This window comes from Rhinopithecus bieti, unplaced genomic scaffold (assembly GCF_001698545.2).
Source record: "Rhinopithecus bieti isolate Rb0 unplaced genomic scaffold, ASM169854v2 scaffold_11380, whole genome shotgun sequence".
NCBI lineage: Eukaryota > Metazoa > Chordata > Mammalia > Primates > Cercopithecidae > Rhinopithecus > Rhinopithecus bieti.
Window position 1 is genome coordinate 2380194 of NW_016807225.1, and position 21326 is coordinate 2401519.

A 21326-nucleotide genomic window follows, 5' to 3' on the forward strand; every position below is an offset into this window, starting at 1 on the left:
CCTCAGCCTCCCGAGTAACCGGGACTACAGGTGCCCACCACAATGCCCGGCTAATTTTTTGTATTTTTAGTAGAAACAGGGTTTCACTGTGTTAGCCAGAATGGTCTTGATCTCCTGACCTCGTGATCCACCTGCCTCAGCCTCCCAAAGTGCTGGGATTACAGACGTGAGCCACCACGCCCGGCCTATTTTTATTTTTTTTAAACTCAAAAATCTATTGTGGGCCAGGTGTGGTGGCTCATGCCTGTAATCCCAGCACTTTGGGAGGCCAAGGCGGACGGATCACAAAGTCAGGAGTTCGAGACCATCCTGGCCAACACGGTGAAACCCCGTCTCTACTAAAAAAAAAATACAAAAATTAACTGGGCATAGTGGCGCATGCCTGTAATCCCAGCTACTTGGGAGGCTGAGGCAGGAGAATTGCTTGAACTGAGGACTCGGAGGTTGCAGTGAGCCGAGATCGCGCCATTGCACTCCAGCCTGGTGACAGAGTGAGACTCCATCTCAAAAAAAAAAAAAAGAAAATCACTGTGAACATATTTACATATTTCCATAGCTTCAAATATAGATGTACCTCAGTGTGTCAATTTATAGCATTGATGATTGGTTAAGTATAATAAACCATAGTAGGAAAAATGCCATTAAAAGCAGCAGTCTAGGTCTACCTTTATAGTTAGGGGAAAATGCTCAGAATAGGTATTTGAATGAAATAAAAATAGGCTCCAAAACATCAGGTGTCATATGATTCCATTTTTTGTCAGCACACAGAAAAACATACATACACATAGAAAATATGTTTGTATATACATAGAAAAACATCTAAATGTTAACAGGTTATCTCTGAGAGCAGAATTATAAATCATTTTAACACTTCTAATGAACATTTATTAAAGAAATCTGTTTCAAAAAGAAAAACGTCAGTCTGCCAGCCTTTGTATGTGTGTGTGTGTGACCAAACAGTGCTGGGCATTGAAGGAGATACGAAACAAATGTAAAGCAAAGTAGAGTGTATGGTCATCTGAGTCTGAATTTGCATCAGAGCATCAATCAGTGTCTGAATGGTTTTGCGCTAGATGAAGGTGTGGCTGCTAATGAGGGAAGGTCACCCATGTGATGTCTTAGGGCAATTTGGTTTCACTGGCTTTTGTGGTCATGAACTGCAACCCTAGTCTTAGCCAGCTGTGTCATAGCTACACTTTGCTGGTCATGTCACACACCAGTCCAAGCTCAGTTTTGAGTATATTTGAATATCTAGTTGTAATTATCTTCAGTGTTTCTTAAATGTTGGCAAGTACAGTTAGTTTAGGGACTCTCTGAAGAATCACACTGATCTCAGTTGGTTAGTGAATAATAGTTTCGAAATTTTTCTGTCCAGGTAAGCATCTGTCTTTATATCCTTAAGAGTAGGTCATTTGAGGTAGTAAGAACCTCCTTTCCTACTCACTAAAGGAGGGGGAGCTTTGTAATTGGTTTTAGAAATGAGAGGATATGTCGGAAGGCTTTCGACGTCTTTGACAGTTCCATGTCCTGTCTTAGGTATTTGTGTGCTTGGTCTCTCTATATGAAGAGTAGCAACTTCTGGATTGCTGCCCCATTCCTATTGGGGTCATAGTACTGCCCAGTGCTTTATAACAGCACCAGAAAAGTTGCACTGTTTCTCTTGCTCAGCCCCCAGTCTTGTCCCAGCTGACAAACATTGTGAATGGAAGACAGCCAAGAACTCCATACAGTGTGAGACAAAGGCCTTTTGGAAGCTTACTTTTGCCAAAATAGAAACAGTTACTCTCACTCTCACCTTGGCCCTAAGGTTTTTACAGCATCACAGGGTTGCATAAAAGTCGGGATGTGTTCTTTGCTCTGAACAGTCTTGGCCTGATTGTAGGAAGGTGAGTGATTAGTAACTTACATGCTCAAGAAAATGTACCATCTCTGTTTATCTTCCAGAGAGAAACAGACAAGAAGTGTCTTTGTATATGTCATGAGAATTTTATCCAAATTGGGACACAATCTACTGTGGGGAGAATACTGCATAGAAATGTTTGCTCATCTGAAATTAGAGTAAAAGGGTCACAAAGAGACATTAACCTACACAAATAGAGAGTAGCATTTGCCTACTTTATCCCCCTTCATTCTCAAAAAAATGAATTTACAGAATTATTTCACTACGAAGAGGCATCCAGCTCTGCTCTATCACGAAGAAGCCTGAGTGAAGGCTAAAAGGAGTGTTTTTCTGGAAGGAATTAAAAAAAAATCCTCCCAGAATTTAATCTCTGAATGCTATTATCTTTCTAGTAAGAGAGCCCAGATCTTGCTTCCCCGGAACCTTCCAAGTTGCAGTCTGTGTTCTGTCCATCAGAAATTTTCCCTTCCCACCCATGAGCACCCTTCTGTTGTGGGAGAAGGAGGGCCTTTCCAGTCTTTTGCCTGGGGCCAAGCCAACCCTCAAACTGTGGTTTTTCTCTGAGTCTTCTTGCTGTAGCATGGCTGTTTCCCACACCCAGCAAAGAAGCAAAAGTCATGTATATGCTGAGTGTATGTTGACTAGGTCTTGAGTGGAGGCCAGTGCTTACACAGCTTTCTCATTCCCAGGACATTGACTAATGATGGTGCAGCTCCTATGCCTGTGTTGTTAATATTGTGTATTGAAACCTCATGTTTCTTACAAATTATTAGAGAGAACTTCATATAATTCTTCTGCCCTTTTATGAATGAATATCAGGACAGAACAATTCACATGATGGAGCAATTCAGTTGGTGGGGCTGTAGGATTGGGGCCAGTACAGGGCTCTTGGGGTGCTGGAGAGGCTTATTTCTGCCACTAGTTTACACACAACCATTTATATGTCTGCTTTTAACATTGCCTGAGTGTGTTCCTGGGTTTCTTCTTAAAAGATTTGATTGCTTTAATCCCCTCCCACTTAGCCCTGGCTTTGGTGAAACACCTGGGGACTTGTCTACATTACTGGCTCTTTGGAGTTTCAGATGGTATGCAATTATAATCATTTCATTATCCTTTCAGTGTATTACAGTATAATCACCAAACCACAAGTCACAACCTAGAGGCCTTTTACAGTATTTGGAAAGAGTATCTGCCTTCTGAGATGCACTACATGTTTGTTGTATTGAGGCTTAGGCAAGCTTGAATCTGTGGTAGATTGAGAATTATTTCTAGTATCAGTTAAGATTCTGTTTGACTGCTTGTAACAGAACCCTCTCTCCCACCAATAGTTTAATTAAGTTAGAGGGGCTTTTTTCCCACATAGTCAGAAATCTAGAAATAGGCTCTTGCAGACTTCATGGTGCCATCAGAAACCCATGCTCCTTCTGTCTTCATCCTGTGCAATCCTTAGCAAGTACCTTTCACCCTATGCCTGTCCACCTCTTGCTAGATATCCGTGTTCTAGGTGGGAAGAACAGGGAACATGGAAGGACACAAGATGTGCACCGGCCAAGTGTGCCCTTTAAAGAGCTTTCCCAAAAACTTCTGTTTCCCCAAAACCAGAAACTGCTGTTTCCATCTCATTGTCTAGAACATAGATCATGTGTTATCCCTAGGTAAAAGAGAGATTTAGAAATATGTTTTCTTTAGCTGGGCAAACATTATGACCCAAACAAAATCAGAGTAGTAATATTAAGAAGAAAGGAAGAAGCAATTGTATCCAGGCAAGTGGCAGTTTCCTAGGCAGTAAGTTCTTCTACATTATTTTATTTTATTGTTTGAAGTGAAAACTAGTTTTATATAAAACATCAGTATCTAAGGTCCTACCACAAATTTTGCATTTCGGAAGGTGTGAAGTGGTTTTTGTTGGAGGTCTGCAGAAGGGCTAACGTATTTTGTGGTTGAGTATGAGATGGACACAAACAACACCCTAGGCACTGTTCAAAGTCCAGAAAATGGTCCTTTTACAAGATTACATCTGGATTTAAATACACATTTACCTATTTTGTTGTGTAAGAATTTAGTTTTCGCTAAACAAGGATGAATAGTTGGGGTTGGGTTTTTTTTGTTTTTTGGTTTTTTTTTTTTTCCATTTATTAAGCATCTTTGTACTAGTTACTGTAGGGGAAACTAAAATTAATCATATATAAATTCAGCCATTTCCAGTGTGAATCACCCAGAACAGAGAAAAAGTACACACATAAATGGCTATAATACACGGTCGAATGTACTGTGATGAGTCATACAAATACATTTTTCTAAGCATTCAGAAGAGGAAAAGATTATTTCTGCCAGAGAGAATTGAGTAAATATGATCTGGGGAGCCTAAACATATGTTTTCGTTTTAAGAATTTGCTTTCACAACTAGTGAGTGTCGTAAGTCTGGAAAAATATGTTGAAGAAATGCATAAGCAACTACCATTCACAAAGCATTCCTGATAGGTGGACTTCTCTGTCATTCCATCCTTTAGTTTCTCAGTAGAACTGAAGTAGGTGAAAGTTTGGGAAGGAATGGAACATTTGTTGAGTGCCTGCTGTGTGCCTAGGTCTTTGCTTTATTTCAAGAAATTCTTATTGAATGCCTAGGCTAAGGTTACCTACATGATCTTCATTTGACTTCCAAAAAGCCAATGAAGTAATTTTTTTTAAATTAAGCTCCTCATCTTCTAAAGGTGAAGTAATTTTAACTGCTTATGAGAAAGCTGAAGCTGAGAAGTTAACTTGAAAAGATCACCCACTTTTAAGTGACAAGGCCTGCATTTGAGCTGAGGTACATTTGACCACAAGCTATGTCTTTTCCATTTACTCTGGGTCTCTCTGCCTTTCACTGATGACCTAATCTGCTTTTGTAGCCAGTGCTGAACAGTTAATTCCTTCTTCAGCCCAATCCAATAGGAATCCTATACCCAGATGGTTAAAACTTGGGCGTCACTTGGGTATCTTGATTTGTAGTCACAGATAATTTATTACCTCCTTAAATGTTATTGGAATTAGACTTCTTTTGTCTTTTGAATAATTAGTTTATTTTTGTAATAAATAACTATATGCACATAGTGTAAAATTCAAAAGATACAAATGATATATAGTAAAAAGTTAGTCTCCCTCCTACCTTGACCCCTAGCTAACCAATTCTTCTCCCTGAAGGCTACCAGTTTTTTGTGTATCCTTCCAGAATTGTTCTGTGCAGATACTAGGAGAGAGAGAGAGTGTGTGTGTACATATATATCTATATATATAGATATATATGGTGTGTATGTCTTCTTTTTAAAAAAACAAAAATAGGAGCTCACTAAAACTGTTCTGAACCTGCTATTTTCACTCATTATTTCGTTTGTATTTACATGTTCCAGATTTGGGGGGGAAGATGATGAATTTGAAAAAATATAGTTGTCACCATGGCAACATGTATTGAATAGATGTTCTATTCAATGGCAGTTCCCTTACAACATCAAATATATAATTTAATAAAGAATATTTTGATTTCCAAGAGCTCTTAACTAACATTTTTTGCCCCTCCTCTACTACTCACCCAGGGAATTTCTTTATGGATGGCTCAATGTAGAACTCTTCAGCCCTCACTCTGATTTTTGGTCTCTTCCCATCTTGAATGAGGCACTTTTCAAACACTCCTTACACCTAACCTCAATTATTAGGATGTAGTGGGGAAAATAGAAGCCTGGGGCAGCCTGTTCCTGTGTCCCTCTTTACTTCCAGTTGAGTTTCTCGCACAGATTTTAAGGCCCTCAAATATGGAAACAGGAACTGCAAAGAAAGGGTTTGTTGTAGACCCTGTCCCAGAAGGCTGCCTCCTGCCGGAAGCTTTGGTTGCTTGTCCTGAGGAGGACTGCATGAGCAGGGTCAGGGCTCCTTGATTCTCTTGGACCATCCGGAAACCTCCTCATGTGTACACGCTCAACAGTGCTTCCCTCCTGGCTTTGCCTGTGGCCTTGGATCTGTCTTTGTTCCTCTCCCCCGTCCCCTTTTTTGAGACAGGGTCTCGCTCTGTCACCGAGGCTGGAGTGCAGTGGTGCTTCACCCATTGCAACCTCCACCTCCCTGGCTCAAAAGATTCTCCCACCTTAGCCTCTTGAGTTGCTGGGACTACAGGCATGCGCCACCATGTGTAGCTAATTTTTGTATTTTTTGTAAAGATGGGGGTTTTGCCATGTTGCCCAGGCTGGTCTCGAACTCCTGAGCTCAAGTGACCCACATGTCTCAGCCTCCCAAAGTGCTAGGATTACAGGTGTGAGCCACCGCACCTGGCTTTGTCTTTGTTCCTCTTCTGTGGATCAGAGATGGAGAAAAATTGCGGCTCGTCGGTTTCTTCCTCAGGTGGTTTACACAGGTTGGGGACATCTCAGTCAGATTGGTCCGATTGAAAATGCTCAGACCCTTTAACTCTGAAATCTCTTTGTTCTTTGTCAAGCATTTCAGTCAAACACATTTACTCCACACAAGACCCCTGAACCCCCCTCTCATATCTACTTAGCCTAGGACCTTTGACACGTTTCCTGAAAATAAGACATTTTAAGTCATGCATATAGAAGGGTTGGTTAACATTTTACTAAAGGTACCCTGTTCATCTTTTAAATCTGAAAAAATAAAATTCATAAAGGGCAAAAGTAATACTAGCAAACTCTGTCTAGAAGATGAATATTTCCTAAAAGCATCTCATATTACTTCATCATGCCTCGCCATGTGTCCTTTACATGTTGTATGTACAAATGGAAATCAATTGCCAGAAATTTCTTTAATAAAAAATACTAGGTATTTTGTCAATGATGTTATTTTCTCTTAATATTATTTCTCATGTAAAGTTTTACAATGCATGTTGAAAGCAGTATTGAAAGACCAGTAACAAAATTGAGACACAAAAGACTATTTTAATGAGATAAGTTGTATGAACTTTTTAAGCGTCTACTTGAAGGAAGTATACTTTTGCATCCTAATTATATATGTTGGCATTTGTGAGGTTTAGATGGTGATTTTTAGGTCTTTATTTATTTATAGGCTTACCCTCTGAGCAAAAATATCCTTGTGTCGATTGTATTCATATAACAAACATTTGTATAGTAATTTTACTTTGAAAGTGCTTTCAAATGTAAAATCTTATGTTAATCTTTAGGTCAACAAAGTGTTTCTAGGCTGGAATTCTGAACTACCCCTAAAGATTATAACCAGGCCTGGCTCATGGTTCCTGTGGCAGCCTCATCTTTCTGTATTTGTTCACCATGCCCTAGCCATGCTGACTCCTCCCCTTGCCTCCTGCCTGCAAACTTTCTAGAGGAGCTCAGAGTTTTGAAGTGGGCAGGAATCAAGTCAAGCTGCAAGACAGTTTTATTCTGTGCTCTATTTCTAGTACTTCACGCCTCAAAAGAGACATTCATTGAAAACATGTTGAATTTAATAATTATGGAAACTGCAATGAGAGAGATCAAATGCTTTTCTAATTCACGCATGTGGGCCAACACTTAGTGTCCCAGGTGCCCTGATTCCTAGCCCAGTGTACTTTCAACAAGACCATTTCAACTCTGCTTCAAAATATTCCCCTTCTCTGAACCTAGAGCTGCACTGGCAACATTAGAGAAGTTTTCCTTTAAAAAAAAAAAAAAAAAAAACTTTAACAGTTTTCCTTTTCTTTTTGTCCCTTGACAGGATTACAGACTAGTTAATAAAGTAAATGGGTTGTGAAGGTGATGTCCATCGATCATTTTTTTTCCTTTTTTTTTTGTAGGCAATCTTTGGCAGCCAGACACTACCTAACTCCAATTTATGGACAATGAATAATGATGCAGGTTGTAGAATTTCCAGTGCCACAGCTAGTGGCCAGAAGCCAACCACTCTGCCACAAAAAGCAGTACCACCTCCAAGTTCTTGTGCCTCCCTGGTCCCCAAACCCCCACCCAACCACAAACAAGTGCTCAGAAGGGCAACATCCCAGAGGGCTTCCAAGTAAGTTTTTTTCTGTTCAATTTCTACTGAGTTTTATCAATTCTAAGCTAATAGTACTCTTTATTCGTTACTCTTCAAGACCATTCATACTGAAGTACTGGAAACAAGAACACCTGCTGGGAAATAAAGGCTAACCCTAGTTCTCAGCGCAGGCTACAGATAGAATCTCCCGGGGAACTGCTGAAACAAGCAGATGGCCACCACCCTGTGGCAGGGACAAGCCCTGCAGAATCAGATCTTTTCAATTTCATACAAAATTCAACACCCTGCTTCCCCTTGGTTTGTTCACTTTCAAGCATTTGAATTGGAAGATATTAGGATTGAGATTTCATCTAGGAGGATGATATAACCTCATTGACATTAGTCAGCAAGCTCTGTGTAGCAACGGTGTTGTTAATACCTTTTGTAGTCTACCCGTTTACACCAAAAGGACGTTTTCTTTCCTGAATCAAATTTTTGTACATCAAAATCCTTCACTCTACCTCCAGCCACTTTTTAGCCAGTGAACTAGAAATAGATCGGTGAAGAGCATTAGTTCTAGCAGCCCTTCTTCAGGTTAAACTTGGGGAACTTTCAGAGATGTCTGGAAGAGGCAGGCATTGTCTGCTGTGTTTTTGTGTAGTGGACATTTGTGTATTTCTCTTGCTGTCATTGAGGCTCCTCATTCATTTGTCCTTCAGAAGATCAATGTTAGTTGTGAGAAGAATCCTAGAACATAGAAAAAGTCATTACTGTTTTTTCCTCCTTGGATGGTAAATCAAATTCTGGATTTAGGTAGAAAACAATCCCTTGTGGCTGTATTAATTATATTGCTGCCATTATTCATTTATCTGACAAATATTTATTCAGTGCCCACTAAAGTACCAAGCCCTGTTCTGGGAAGAGCTGGCATTGTAATGACTGCAGAACTCTCTGGAGTAGTAGGAAGGGGCAGTAGAAAGGCTGCAGTTTGTGGTTGAATGCCAGCAGCAAAATAGAAAGGAAACTGTGTGTCTTCTCACCCTGGAAAGAGTAGAGTCAAATCCTTAGGTGTGCAGCCTCTGCAACCAGACTGCCTGGATTCACATCCTCAGGTCACATTTTACTAATTTGACACCTTCTGCAAGTTACAAGTTACTTAATCTCTTAGTCTCAGCTTCCTCATGTTTCCATTTGTGAAAATAAAACAGTAAGAGTATCTACCTCCTAGGTCAGTTGTTAAATGTTAACAGAGTTAATATGTGTGAAGTACATAGAGTAAGGCCCAGCCTAGGTAGGAACTCAGTAAGCCTTGGTCACCATCATATGCATTCTAAAACCACACTCTCCTTCACAGATTTGGAAAGCCCATAGTTAACTGGGAAAATTTTTGAGCCAAATGTGAATGTTGAATTTGCCAGTGTGCCCCTTGTGGATTCTGTGATTATTGCTAGTACTCTCAGAGGGCCCTTGGTGGCCTGTGTGGCTAGCTGGTGGAGAGGTGGGCCCAGGCAGCAGGGCTGGGCATTTGAAGACGCTGCTTGCTACTGCCCTGAACTCACTGCTGGCGGGAGAACTCCACAGCCTCCTGAGATGGAACTGCAGCTCTTTGGACAGACTTTGCTTTGCAGCATTTTTGTGGTTTCTTCTTTGTGACAGGCAAGAGTGTGGGAAAACCGGAAACAACTCAACATCAAAAATGCACAGAAGGGGGGAAAAAGCAGAGATTTCTTCAGAATTTAAGTAATATAATCCAGGTATCAAAAGGCATGCTGTGAGGCATTGTTCCAGGAAATAGTTTCCAATTTGCCTTTAAAACTCTAGGACAAGTCTCTGAAGCTAAGTTAGTACTAATAAAGACTTTAACATTCTCTCACTTATGTGTAAAATGTACAGCATTGTAAGGACCCCAGTGTTTTCAGATATTCTTCTAACTTTTAGGAAAAAGAATAGCATGGCTTTTCATCTGAACAATGAAAAGTTCCCCCTATGAAGTATCCTGATAAAGTTTTTTTTTAAAACAAACAAACTGTATTTTATATTAATTTTAGATTTACAGAAAAGTTGTAAGGGTAGTACAAAGAATTCCCACCTACCACTTGCCCAGTGTTTTTTCCATTGTTAACATCTGACATTGCCGTGGTGCATTTGAGGAATGTACCATACTAGGAAACTGTCATTGGCACATTACTATGAACTAAAACCCCATGCTTTATTTGGATTGATGAAGTAATCTTTTTAATCTAGAGAAACTTTTCATGGCTCTCGAAATCAGGATCCTGAGTATCAGTTGATATATTCTCACTGTTCTAAAGTAATTCTTGTTCCTAGCCAGCATAGCAAGTTACTCAACGTCTCTGTGACTCAGTTTCCTATTTTAAAATGGGAATGGTAATAGTACCTGCCTCATAGGGTTATTAAGATAAATAAATGAATTGATGAATGTCAAGCACAAATACAGTGCCTGGTATATAATACATGCTAAATCAGTGTTAGGTACTATTATGCTTAGTAGCAAGATGGCATTTCAAGAAATTTTCATGTAAATTTTTCACTTTCATCCTACAAGATGTGTTGCTTCATTTGCTTGGATCTTACTGTGGCCTTTGCTCTGGCTCAGTTCAGATTAATCAGGAACCCTCAGTTATGACTGGTGATACTGAGTCACACTCAGGAATGCCATAGTCGCCTCAAGAGACACAACTAATGAGAAGTTGTAATGAGCTTTGGACCATGCCAAGCCGTGTGTTTTTGGGTTGAACTTCAAACTTCTTCCAGCACAGAAGTTGGCATTAGACAAATATAGAAGCAATTTCCAAGAGCATCAAAATTTCCACATCCTAGAGGGTTGAGTTTTGAGTTTAGAGAAGAATAGAACATTAAAGATGGAATGTCACTTGGATTTTGGTGCAAAGGGAGTTGAGAATCAGAACAGTGGGGTCCTGTTTCTTTATGATAATACTCAAGTTGCTTTCCCTCTAAAGGTTTCATTTTCCCATCTGTAAAACAAAACCCAGTGTCCCTACTGAATAATTAACCAAAATGACTTGTTTTCTGTCTATTCCATTGAAAGCTTTTTTATGAGCACATTTGCTCTTTAATCCTGATGCTTTCAAGCCATTTTCCTCAGCCTCTCTTGTCCCAGCAGTTCTTTGTTGTCGTTCTCAGATTCATACACTTATATTTCATTTAGCTAAATCTCATTTGTCAGTTGTGAAGGGAATGATTTAGATTTTTTTTTTTTTACCATTTTCATAGTGCCAATAATCTTTCTAGATTTTCTTCTCCAATGTTTGCAACACTTCATAATTTAGTACCCACTTCAGATCCTCCTTTCAAAACTATTTGTGGTATTTCTTCCAAGCAGTCAGCTGAACTGAGAAGGACGACAGCCTACACACAACTACATGCATCTGAACTGTCTCTTCCTTGTAAATGACCTTTTTTCAGAGCCAGAATCATACTCTCCAGGAAATATGGAGAAAGAAACCTGAGGAGATTGAAGTTTGCCAGGCACAAGGGCAAAACTCAGACTGAATGAATTTGAAAGGGTGGGACCAAAGCTGTTGTAATCTGGGAGACTTCTCTGAAGAAAGAAAACTGTTGAAGAAGCACAGACTGAACTGCAGTACTCTTCCTTAAATAGCTGAGATGACCTTCTTTACCCAGGGCTTAGGTGATTCTCATCAGGGTGACCTGAGTGGAAGTTGGTGGTAACTACTATTCTGAGTCAGCACCCAGGACAGTGGTTGTTTAAGGCTGCTAGGGATTAGCAGGGAGGAAAGCCATCAGGACTGGGTAGCCTGGTAGCACCAAATCCCAATTAATGTTACCTGAACATTTGGTGAGGTCAGCCATATGATGACAGATGTTTAAGAGATTAATGTCAGAACAATATGAAAATAAACATCAGCTTAAAAATGTTATCTTTTTAACATGAGTCATTAAAGTGAGAAGATTTCAGGGCAAAGGAATTAGGACTTAATAATTGTCCAAAAGTTCTTGAGGTGAGAATAGAAGATACCATATTGTGGGTTAACCATGTTCTGCCAGCCTTTTATTATGTGCAGTTTCAAGAAGCATAGTTGAATCTGTAACATATTCATCCTTAATGTAGGATTCTCTACATTATGCATTTCCAAGGTAGGTAATTATAAAATGTTTGTGGTAGAAGATAAAGGGATCTAGGCATAGTTGTGGGGATATGAGTACAACAAGGTACCCAGGTGGTCAGTGGCTGAGCTCAAACTGGAACTCATTTCACCCGCTGTGCTTACCTCAGACTCTTCCCCGTACATCACAGATTTCAAAGGTCCCTGCCCATCTATGTATCTACATCTGTCTGTACAGCAAATGGCAGATTAATTATCCTAAAATATTGCTTTTGAAGAAAATACAATGTATGCACTTAGGAACTCACTCACTCCTCTCTTTTTCCATACCAGTTTTACCACTTAAATGGAGGAAGAATTAATGCCACTCATATTAGAGGTGCTGGGGGAATTTCTGTTAGATGCAGCACAGGAAGACTGGATTGAAGAACAACTTGTATAGTGTCTTCTGGGAGAGTGCAGTCTAGGAAATGAAAGGGAAACCTGGAATACCACAGACAATAATATCCTCTCGCTGTGAGGGGCAGGGCCTGAGGGTAGAAAGGATGTGAGTACCAGTCAGGAGCTCTGCCAGTTAGACTGTCTGTCTTCTACTAACCCTCCTCATTTGGACCTCAGTGGTGCATTAGGAGGTCCTAGGGGTTGCTTTTGGTGTGGACAGTGACATCAGTCAGAGGCATGGGTGCTACAACCACACCTAATCAAAAGCTGCATGATTGTGTGTGTCTTAGTGGGGAGGAAAGCTACAGGAGAGCCATGGAATGATGGGTCTTCCTTTGCTGATTCTTATTGGCATAATTTTAATTAAAATCTGACTTCTCGTGCCTGCCTCCTCGGATGTTAAAATGGTTGTTGAAATTGTAATATAATTGCTGGATATTTCCCATCCCTCACTTCCCTCCTCCTTCACCTGAGTATGAAAACCCCTTTTTAAAAGATTTTGACAGGAATTTATGCTAACCTCTGATAGAATCCATCCACATCAGTTTCTCCATGAATATAAGCCCTTGGCAGATTTAGACCTTCTTTAAGGATGAGCAAATACTGGAAAATCTTGGGTCCTGGGAATAGGTGGTATAGCTTAAAAAGAGGCTTCAGTTGGGCACGGTGGCTCATGCCTGTAATCCCAGCACTTTGGGAGGCTGAGGCAGGCAGATCATGAGGTCAGGAGTTCGAGACCACCCTGGCCAACATGGTAAAACCCCATCTCTGCTAAAAATACAAAAAATTAGCCGGGTGTGGTGGCGTGTGTCTGTAATCCCAGTTACTCAGGAGGCTGAGGCTGGAGAATCGCTTGAACCTGGGAGGCAGAGATTGCAGTGAGCCAAGATCACACCATTGCACTCCAGCCTGGGCAACAGAGAGAGACTGTCTCCAAAAAAAAAAAGAAGTCTTCATGGAGAAGATTCAGAGGCTTCTTACCTCTGGAATGAGTTTAAGCAAGAAATAATAATATTTTTAAAAATACCTAATGTGTATTCTTAATAAAATGTAAGAGTAGAGAGCATCTGTGTGGAGAACTAGACAAAGCTATCATATAGAAGGAGCAAGGGGCCTGCAGTCAGGGAGGATTGCACAGAGATGAGAACTACCTAAGTGAAAAATTGGGCTGAAGACAGTAAATAGAAATTGGCCACTGCAGAAAACTGAATTTGCAAACTAAAAGACAAATGCCAAAAATTTGAGGAAGAAGTATACAAAGATGAAAATGATGAGAGAAAAGACAGATTCAACCTAAAATAACAAATTACAAAAAGAGAATAGAAATAATAGCCAGTAGTATAGGCAAATAAGACTCAACATAAGGACAGAAAGAGGTTAGTTAATAAGAGTAAATCAATAGATATATAACTTTGTGCCCTACAGAGATCCTGTGGAATAGTTTTCTAAACTGGAATGTTTCAATTAAATCCTCAAAAAGTAGAAATCATACATGCCTCAGTCTCAGACCACTTTCCACTAAAATGAGATATTAAATATAAAGGCCGGGCTCAGTGGCTCATGCCTGTAATCCCAGCACTTTGGAAAGCTGAGGCAGGTGGGGATCACTGAAGGTGAGGAGTTCAGTTCTAGACCAGCCAGGCCAACATAGCGAACCCCGTCTCTACCAAAATATACAAAAATTAGCCAGGCGTGGTGGCATGGCACCTATGGTCCCAGCTACTCGGGAGGCTGAGGCACGAGAATCACTCAAGCCTGGGATGTGGAGATTGCAGTGAGCCAAGATCGCGCCACTGCACTCCGGTCTGGGCAACAGAGCAAGACTCTTCAAAAAAAAGAAGGAAGGAAGGGAAGAAGCAAGGGAGGGAGGAAGGAAGTCAGGCAAAGATATACTCAAAGGTAGTCTGTCAAGGAAGGGAAGGAGGGAGGGAGGGAGTCAAAGATGTACTCAAAGGTAAATTCATAATCTTCATCATTTTCATGACTAAAATAGTGAAAGATGAAAAAGAAATTAACCAAGATACAAATGGTAAATTGGCTTCAATAGATAAATTGGCTTCAGCTGATTGCCCAGTGTTGTTTTGGAAAGACCTGTGAGGACTTCCCTGAGCTCAGCAAAAAAGAGTGCTTTGATAGGTTAGTAGCATCTGCCACAGACAGGGAAGATGCTGAGAATGGTGAATAGGCCACATATTTGTCATAACTGAAGTAAGCTTTTATCACACGAAGTTAGAAAAGGAACCATAAAACAAAGCTAAGAAAAACAGACTTAAGGAAATTAAGAAGAAAAGTAATATAAAGTGAAAAGCAAGCAATAAAATTAGTTAAGTTCAAAATCTTATTTAGCTTGGGTCAGGGGAACCCAGAAGAAGAAAATAAACATACTTCTGCCAGAAAATAAGAGAAGTAAAATAAGAGAAAGACTTTAAAAGTAGATATAGGAGAGTGAAAATTATGAGAACACTGTGCACACTATGTACAATTTTAAAAGTAGATGAAAGATAATATTTTGAAAATATCAAGTATAAATTGGTTCTTCTTGAAGAAAAGAAGACTGAACTAGAACATAGAACAAGTGGAAATTTTCAAACTGTCTAAATTTGTTCTTCTTAAAGAAATACGTGAGTAGGCCCAGGAAACAACTTCTAAAAATCATCTCCAAAGTAGTTCTTCAAACCACGTTTCTGAAATCTTTTTCTTTTTTTTGAGATGGAGTCTCACCCTGTCACCCAGGCTGGAGTGCAGTGGCGCCATCTCGGCTCACTGCAACCTCTGCCTCCCAGGTTCAAGTGATACCCCTGCTTCAGCCTCCCGAGTAGCTGGGACTACAGGTGCCTGCCACCATGCCCAGCTAATTTTTTTGTGTTTTTAGTAGAGATGGGGTTTCACCATGTTGGCCAGGATGGTCTAGATTTCCTGACCTCATGATCTGGCCGCCTCGGCCTCCCAAAGTGCTGGGATTACAGGCCTGAGCCGCTGCACCTGGCCCATTTTTCTGAAATCTTTGAAGGCTTCCAGGTGCCCACAAGATAAAGTTGAGAGTCCTGACTCTGACATTCAAGCCTTCTGCAATATGACCTCTCTCCTGTCTCCTGCCTTCTTCATACCCTATCACTGCTTTGCACAGACTGCTCCACACATATGCTTCCCGTTCTTTGTTCCTGCATACCCATGTCATCTCTGCAGAGTGCCCTTAGGCCTCTTGAACCTAAGTCCTGCCTTTTATTCAAGATTCGGTTTTAGTGTCTCGCCTTGGTGCATCCTTCCCAGCTGCCCCTTCCTCACCTCCTCAGCTGACTCTGCCATCTACCTCCTTGTTTTATTTTTCCTTTTTTCGTATATTCTGCTTTCTGTAGCTCTCTCAAAGACAGATACCTTGTCTTCACCCTTTCATGACATATATATTGAATGTCCATTTTGCTCAACATTGCCCTAGACACCAGTGATAACACCAGTGGACAAGACAGATAAGATCTCTGCTTGCATGGTTTGTTTTTGAGAGGAGATAAGCTCATTCCCAGTGCCTGAGATAGCTTATATTCGTAAGTTCTCAGCAAATGGCAGTGGTGATGGTGGAGATGGAAGTGGTGGAGGAGATAGTGATGGCAGTGGTAGTGGTGACATGGTATTCTATGTCAAGTTGTATGCATCAAGGATCACTAAATAACAATGATCTCATTATTTATGCCTTGTAGAGCAGCGTATGGGAGGCAGTAGAGTACAGTTGTTAACAGCCTGGAATTTGAAATGAGATTCGGATCCTGGTTTCTTGGCTTAATTAACTTTTCTAGAGATAGCTCTAAGCTTCTGTTTCATTATCTGTAAAATATTACTTATGTCTTGGAGTTGTTCTTAGGATTAAATGAGATAATATGTTTCTCTGACATATATGGCATCCAATGTCTGCTGGTCAGTGTAGTTGTATTCCACTGCTGCTATTGTTCCCTACTAAAAGAAATCACATTTGTGTTGTTGGTAGGTTGTTATTTATAAGTGTGATTTGCTTCTGCTGGTGAGCCTGTGGAAATTGAAACATATTCTGATTTCCTGAACACTAATAACTCTAAAGACGATTGAAGGCAAAGGCTCAGTTTCAAACGAAAGGAAAAATTAGATTTGGAGTTACTGACTTCCAGTCCAGTTGGCTCCCAAAGTTCACACTTTCACATCCACAACCCCCTCTGCTGCAAACACAGAGCTATGATGGATGAACATTTAAAGAAGAAAACCTACGGGACTTAGCTGTGCTTCAAAACAAGGCACATATCTCCTTGTCCCCAAAATGTACCAAAGTAAACGAGAATCAGTGAATGAAGCTGAAGCTGCTGTGGGCTTTCTGAAGCAGGCAGTGACAAGCGCCGGTGGCATACCGGGACCTGAAAGCGCCCTACAAGAGGAGAACCTAAAGCCAGGCTCATTACTTGAAAATAATTGATTTTCAACATGGGACAGTTCCCCCCGACAGGAGACATTTGGCAATGTCTGGAGACATTTATACTTGTCGTAACTGGGAGAGTGCTACTGGAATCTAGTGGGTAGAGTCCACGGATCCTGCTGAGCATCCTGCAAAGCACAGAACAGTCTCCCACTACAAAGAATTATCCAGCCCAACATGTCTGTAGTGGCAAGGTGGAAAACCCTGCACTAAAGGATGCAGTGTGCTCTCCTAATGGGAGAGTAGTAAAACTGGCATGAAGCCACTAACTGAAGCTATATCTTTATATGAGACTATGGGCCTACAGAGTCAGGAAGACAATGACATACCCTTTCAACTGTTCCTGTCTCAAAACTGCCTTTGGTTTCTAAATATCACTGAGGCAAGGGCCCCAAAATGCCACTATAATGCCTGGTTTGGGGCTGGTGCCAGGGGTCTGGGTGAAGGCAACTATATAATCTTCAGACAGGGAAGAATGAGCAAGCTCAGAGGCAAGGGCAGGGAATGATTCCCATTCAAAATAAGCCTGCAAACCAAAATTCCAAAACACATGAAAAAATCTCATGCTAAGAAAGATTGCCAGGAAAATCAACAGCTGGAACATGAATTCTTTACAGATAAATTAATACTTTAAAATAGTCAGACATGTTAGATTATGTGTCTAATAGGAGTATCTTGTGGAACATGACATGTGACTCTGATAGGAGTATCACAAAAAAGACCTAAGGGATAATTGGACAAGCAATGCTTTTAGAAAATAACAGAATTTTCCAGAATTGAAGAAGACATGAGTCCTCGGCTAAAAAACCCATTCATGTACCAAAATAAATGTACCTCTAGACACATCACAGTAGCAAGAAACCAGAACATTAAGCGTAAAGAGAAGTCTAAATATTACCAGAGAGAAAATCTGCGTAAACGACAAAGGAACACAGAGTACCAGCATTCTTCTCAGCAATAATAGGTGCTAGAAAACAATAGCCAATTACTTCAAAGTGTTGGTAATAAACTTTCAGTCTAGAATTTTATACATAGCTAAACTGGCATTCAAGAGTGAAGGCAGCTGGGCACAGTGGCTCACACCTGTAATCCCAGCACATTGGGAGGTCAAAACGGGCAGATCCCAAGGTCAGGAGATTGAGACCACCCTGGCTAACACGGTGAAACCCCGTCTCTACTAAAAAAATACAAAAAACTAGCAGGGCGAGGTGGCAGGCGCCTGTAGTCCCAGCTACTCGGGAGGCTGAGGCAGGAGAATGGCGTAAACCCGGGAGGCGGGGCTAGCAGTGAGCCGAGATCCGGCCACTGCCCTCCAGCCCGGGCGACAGAGCGAGACTCCATCTCAAAAAAAAAAAAAAAAAAAGAAACCCCATCTCGACTAAAAATACAAAATATTAGCTGGGCAGGGTGGCAGAGCGCCTGTAGTCCTGGCCACTCAGGAGGCTGAGGCAGGACAATTGCTTGAACCTGGGAGGCAGAGGTTGTAGTGAGCCGAGATCGCGCCACTGCACTCCAGCCTGGGTGACAGAGTGAGACTCCATCTGAAAAAAAAAGAGTGAAGGCGAAATAAAAATAATTTGAGACATTCAAAGTCTAAGAGTATACCTGAAATTCAAACTAGGAAATAGTAAAGACTGTGTAGAGATAGAAGTGAATCCAGAAGTATTAGGCAACAAGAAACAATAAAGTACAACAAATCTGTCTGTAAAATGTCGATCAATGGTAATGACTATAAAAATAATTATTGGTCTTTAAGAAGACAAAAACCATTTAGAGATAACAAAGACAAGATACAGGGACCTAGAGTGTTTAGTTGATAAGGGTCTGTGTCAACTTTGAGGTCAGGACAGAAATACTGAATGACTTTACACTTAGGAAAAAATAGCTAAATAATTAAGATGCAGCCTATAGTTTTCAAACCAACAGAACAGGGAAAGGGAAATGTAGATACTTTATTAATTCATGGGAGGTAGGAAAATTAGAAGCAAAGGAGGCTGGGTGCGGTAGCTTATGCCTGTAATCCTAGCACTTTGGGAGGCCAAGGCAGGTGGATCACTTGAGGTTAGGGGTTCGAAACTAGCCTGGTCAATGTGGTGAATCCCCGTCTCTCCTAAAAATACAAAAATTAGCCAGGCGTTGTGTCACATGCCTGTAATCCCAGCTACTCGGGAGGCTGAGGCAGAAGAATCTCTTGAACCCAGGAGGCTGAGGTTGCAGTGAGCCATGTTTATGCGTCACTGCACTCCAGCCTGGGCGACAGAGTGAGACTCTGTCTCAAAAAAAAAAAAAAAAAAAGAAGCAAAGGAATAGGATGATAAATAGAAAACAAAAACTGAGATAATAGAAATGGGTCCACATATGCACATGATCAAAATAAATGTTGACAGATTAAACTCTTCCATTAAAAAAGAGATGATCAAATTGCATCTTTTTAAAAAGTTGAGTTATTCGCTACATAAAAGAGACATCCATAAAGTAAAATCTGAACAAAAGGTAGAAAATAAAGGTTGGAAAAGATCAATTATGAAATACTAATCAGAAGGAAAACTGGTATAGCAATGTTAATATCAGATAAAATATATGCCAAAATCACCAAGAGGAATAAAGAAAAGCACTTGTATGCACTTAACATAATAAACTTACAGAAATCAAAAGCTGACAAAATTATAAGGAGAAACTAGCAAATCATTAATATTAGTGGGTAATTTATTTGAATTTACTTCTGTCAGTAACAAATAACTCAAAAATTACTGAGGACTTGAATATTTGAAATACAGAATTAACATTTTGCTTTAATAAGAGGCTTTTCATCTTTTTGAACTAGCACTTAAAATAAAAAATACATTTTAGGGGCACATGTTCTCAGGACTTCCTGAGGGCTGTGTCATAGGCAAAATGATCTAAAAAAAGAAAAAGCATTTTATATGCAACCCAGTAAAAATACCTATCTATATGTATGTGTATATGTGAAATTAAAATTTCACAAAATACTGTCTTCTATTTTTTAATGCTGGTAGTGAGCCCCGAAATTCATTTTACAGCCCAATTATGAATCATAGCTCACAGCCTGAAAAGCAGTTACAGTTATGCATAGACTCCTGCACTCAATGGTATTCAAGTATATCTGGAATGTTTCTAAAAATTCGGCACATACTATGTCACAAATGAAGGCTCCATGCACTTCAAAATATCAATATCAAACGGTTCACACTCTTCAACCACAAAGTACTTAAGTTAGAAATAATAAAAGGAGGCTTTTTTTAAAAAAAAAACCATGTGTTGGAAATTAAAAAAAAATAGAGTACCTATTACTCATGCATTAAAGAGATAATCATAATGAAAATTATAAAATATTTTAAACTGTATGGCTATAAAAGTACTACACATCAAATTTGTGGAATAACCAAAACTGCACTCAAAAATATAATGCATTTATTTAAAAGACAAGAAGGATTAAAAATAAGTGAGTCAATTGTTTAATTTGAAAAGCCATGAAAGGACAACGGAGTAAACTAATTGAAATACAGAAAGGGGCCGGGCGCGGGGGCTCACGCCTGTAATCCCGGCACTTTGGGAGGCCGAGACGGGCGGATCACGAGGTCAGGAGATCGAGACCATCCTGACTAACACAGTGAAACCCTGTCTCTATTAAAAATACAAACAATTAGCCGGGCGTGGTGGCGGGCGCCTGTAGTCCCAGCTACTCGGAGGCTGAGGCAGGAGAATGGCGTGAACCTGGAAGGCGGAGCTTGCAGTGAGCCGAGATCGTGCCACTGCACTCCAGCCTGGGCAACAGAGCGAGACTCCGTCTCAAAAATAAATAAATAAAATAAAATAGAGAAAGGAAAAAAATACACAGAAATCTCGAACAGTTGGACACATGGCAGAACATGAGAGCAGCAGTGCCTCAAACTGTATCTGGCACATGTAGGGGGTCATTAAATATGTGTTGAAGGAGCGAATGAAATTGACAAGTAATAGGATGGCCTCTGGAAAGACTAATGAATAAAAAGATAAAAGGGCCTACTGAGGAATGAAAAAGGACTATAACCAGAAACACAGGGGAATAGATAATATGCAGTATATTTATAAAATGGAGTCCTATGTGCCTTTACTGCATGAAAGCTGACTTCACTAAAAGTTTCATGATTTGGTTTTGGAACCTGACCCTAACTAATAATGTTCTAATTGTTATTTTCTAAGGATTAGCATTAACTTCAATTTCAGAATCATAATCCCTACACTGAGAGATAAAAGGAAGAGGCAGCATATACCTGTCTGTGTGTGTGTGTGAGTGTGTGGATATGTCGAAAGTTGCAGGATACTTAATCTATGAGTAAATGTTTGGTAGGAAAAGTCAGGGTATGTATTTTTTATTTTGTTTTGTTTCTTTTTCCTTGGGAATTGAAAGAGATTGGTTATCGCTGTATTTTATAAAAACGATCAGGTTTGGGGGTGTTTGTTTTCAGGACCTTCACAGATGCAGCCA

General features: G+C 40.2%; 1 protein-coding gene across 18 annotated transcripts in view; it reads left to right on the top strand.

Moving 5' to 3' along the window:
• The window catches only part of TTLL5 (tubulin tyrosine ligase like 5), a 300796-nt gene that overhangs the window by 216042 nt on the left and 63428 nt on the right, over positions 1–21326 (top strand). For 17 of the 18 annotated variants that reach the window (XM_017880546.1, XM_017880559.1, XM_017880562.1 and 14 more), the window contains one exon: positions 7674–7891. The exons of the other annotated variant lie outside the window; for it this stretch is intronic. In XM_017880546.1, coding sequence (XP_017736035.1) covers positions 7674–7891 — 218 coding nt within the window. The remainder of the gene's footprint in view (positions 1–7673; positions 7892–21326) is intronic. 18 annotated transcript variants of the gene reach the window in all.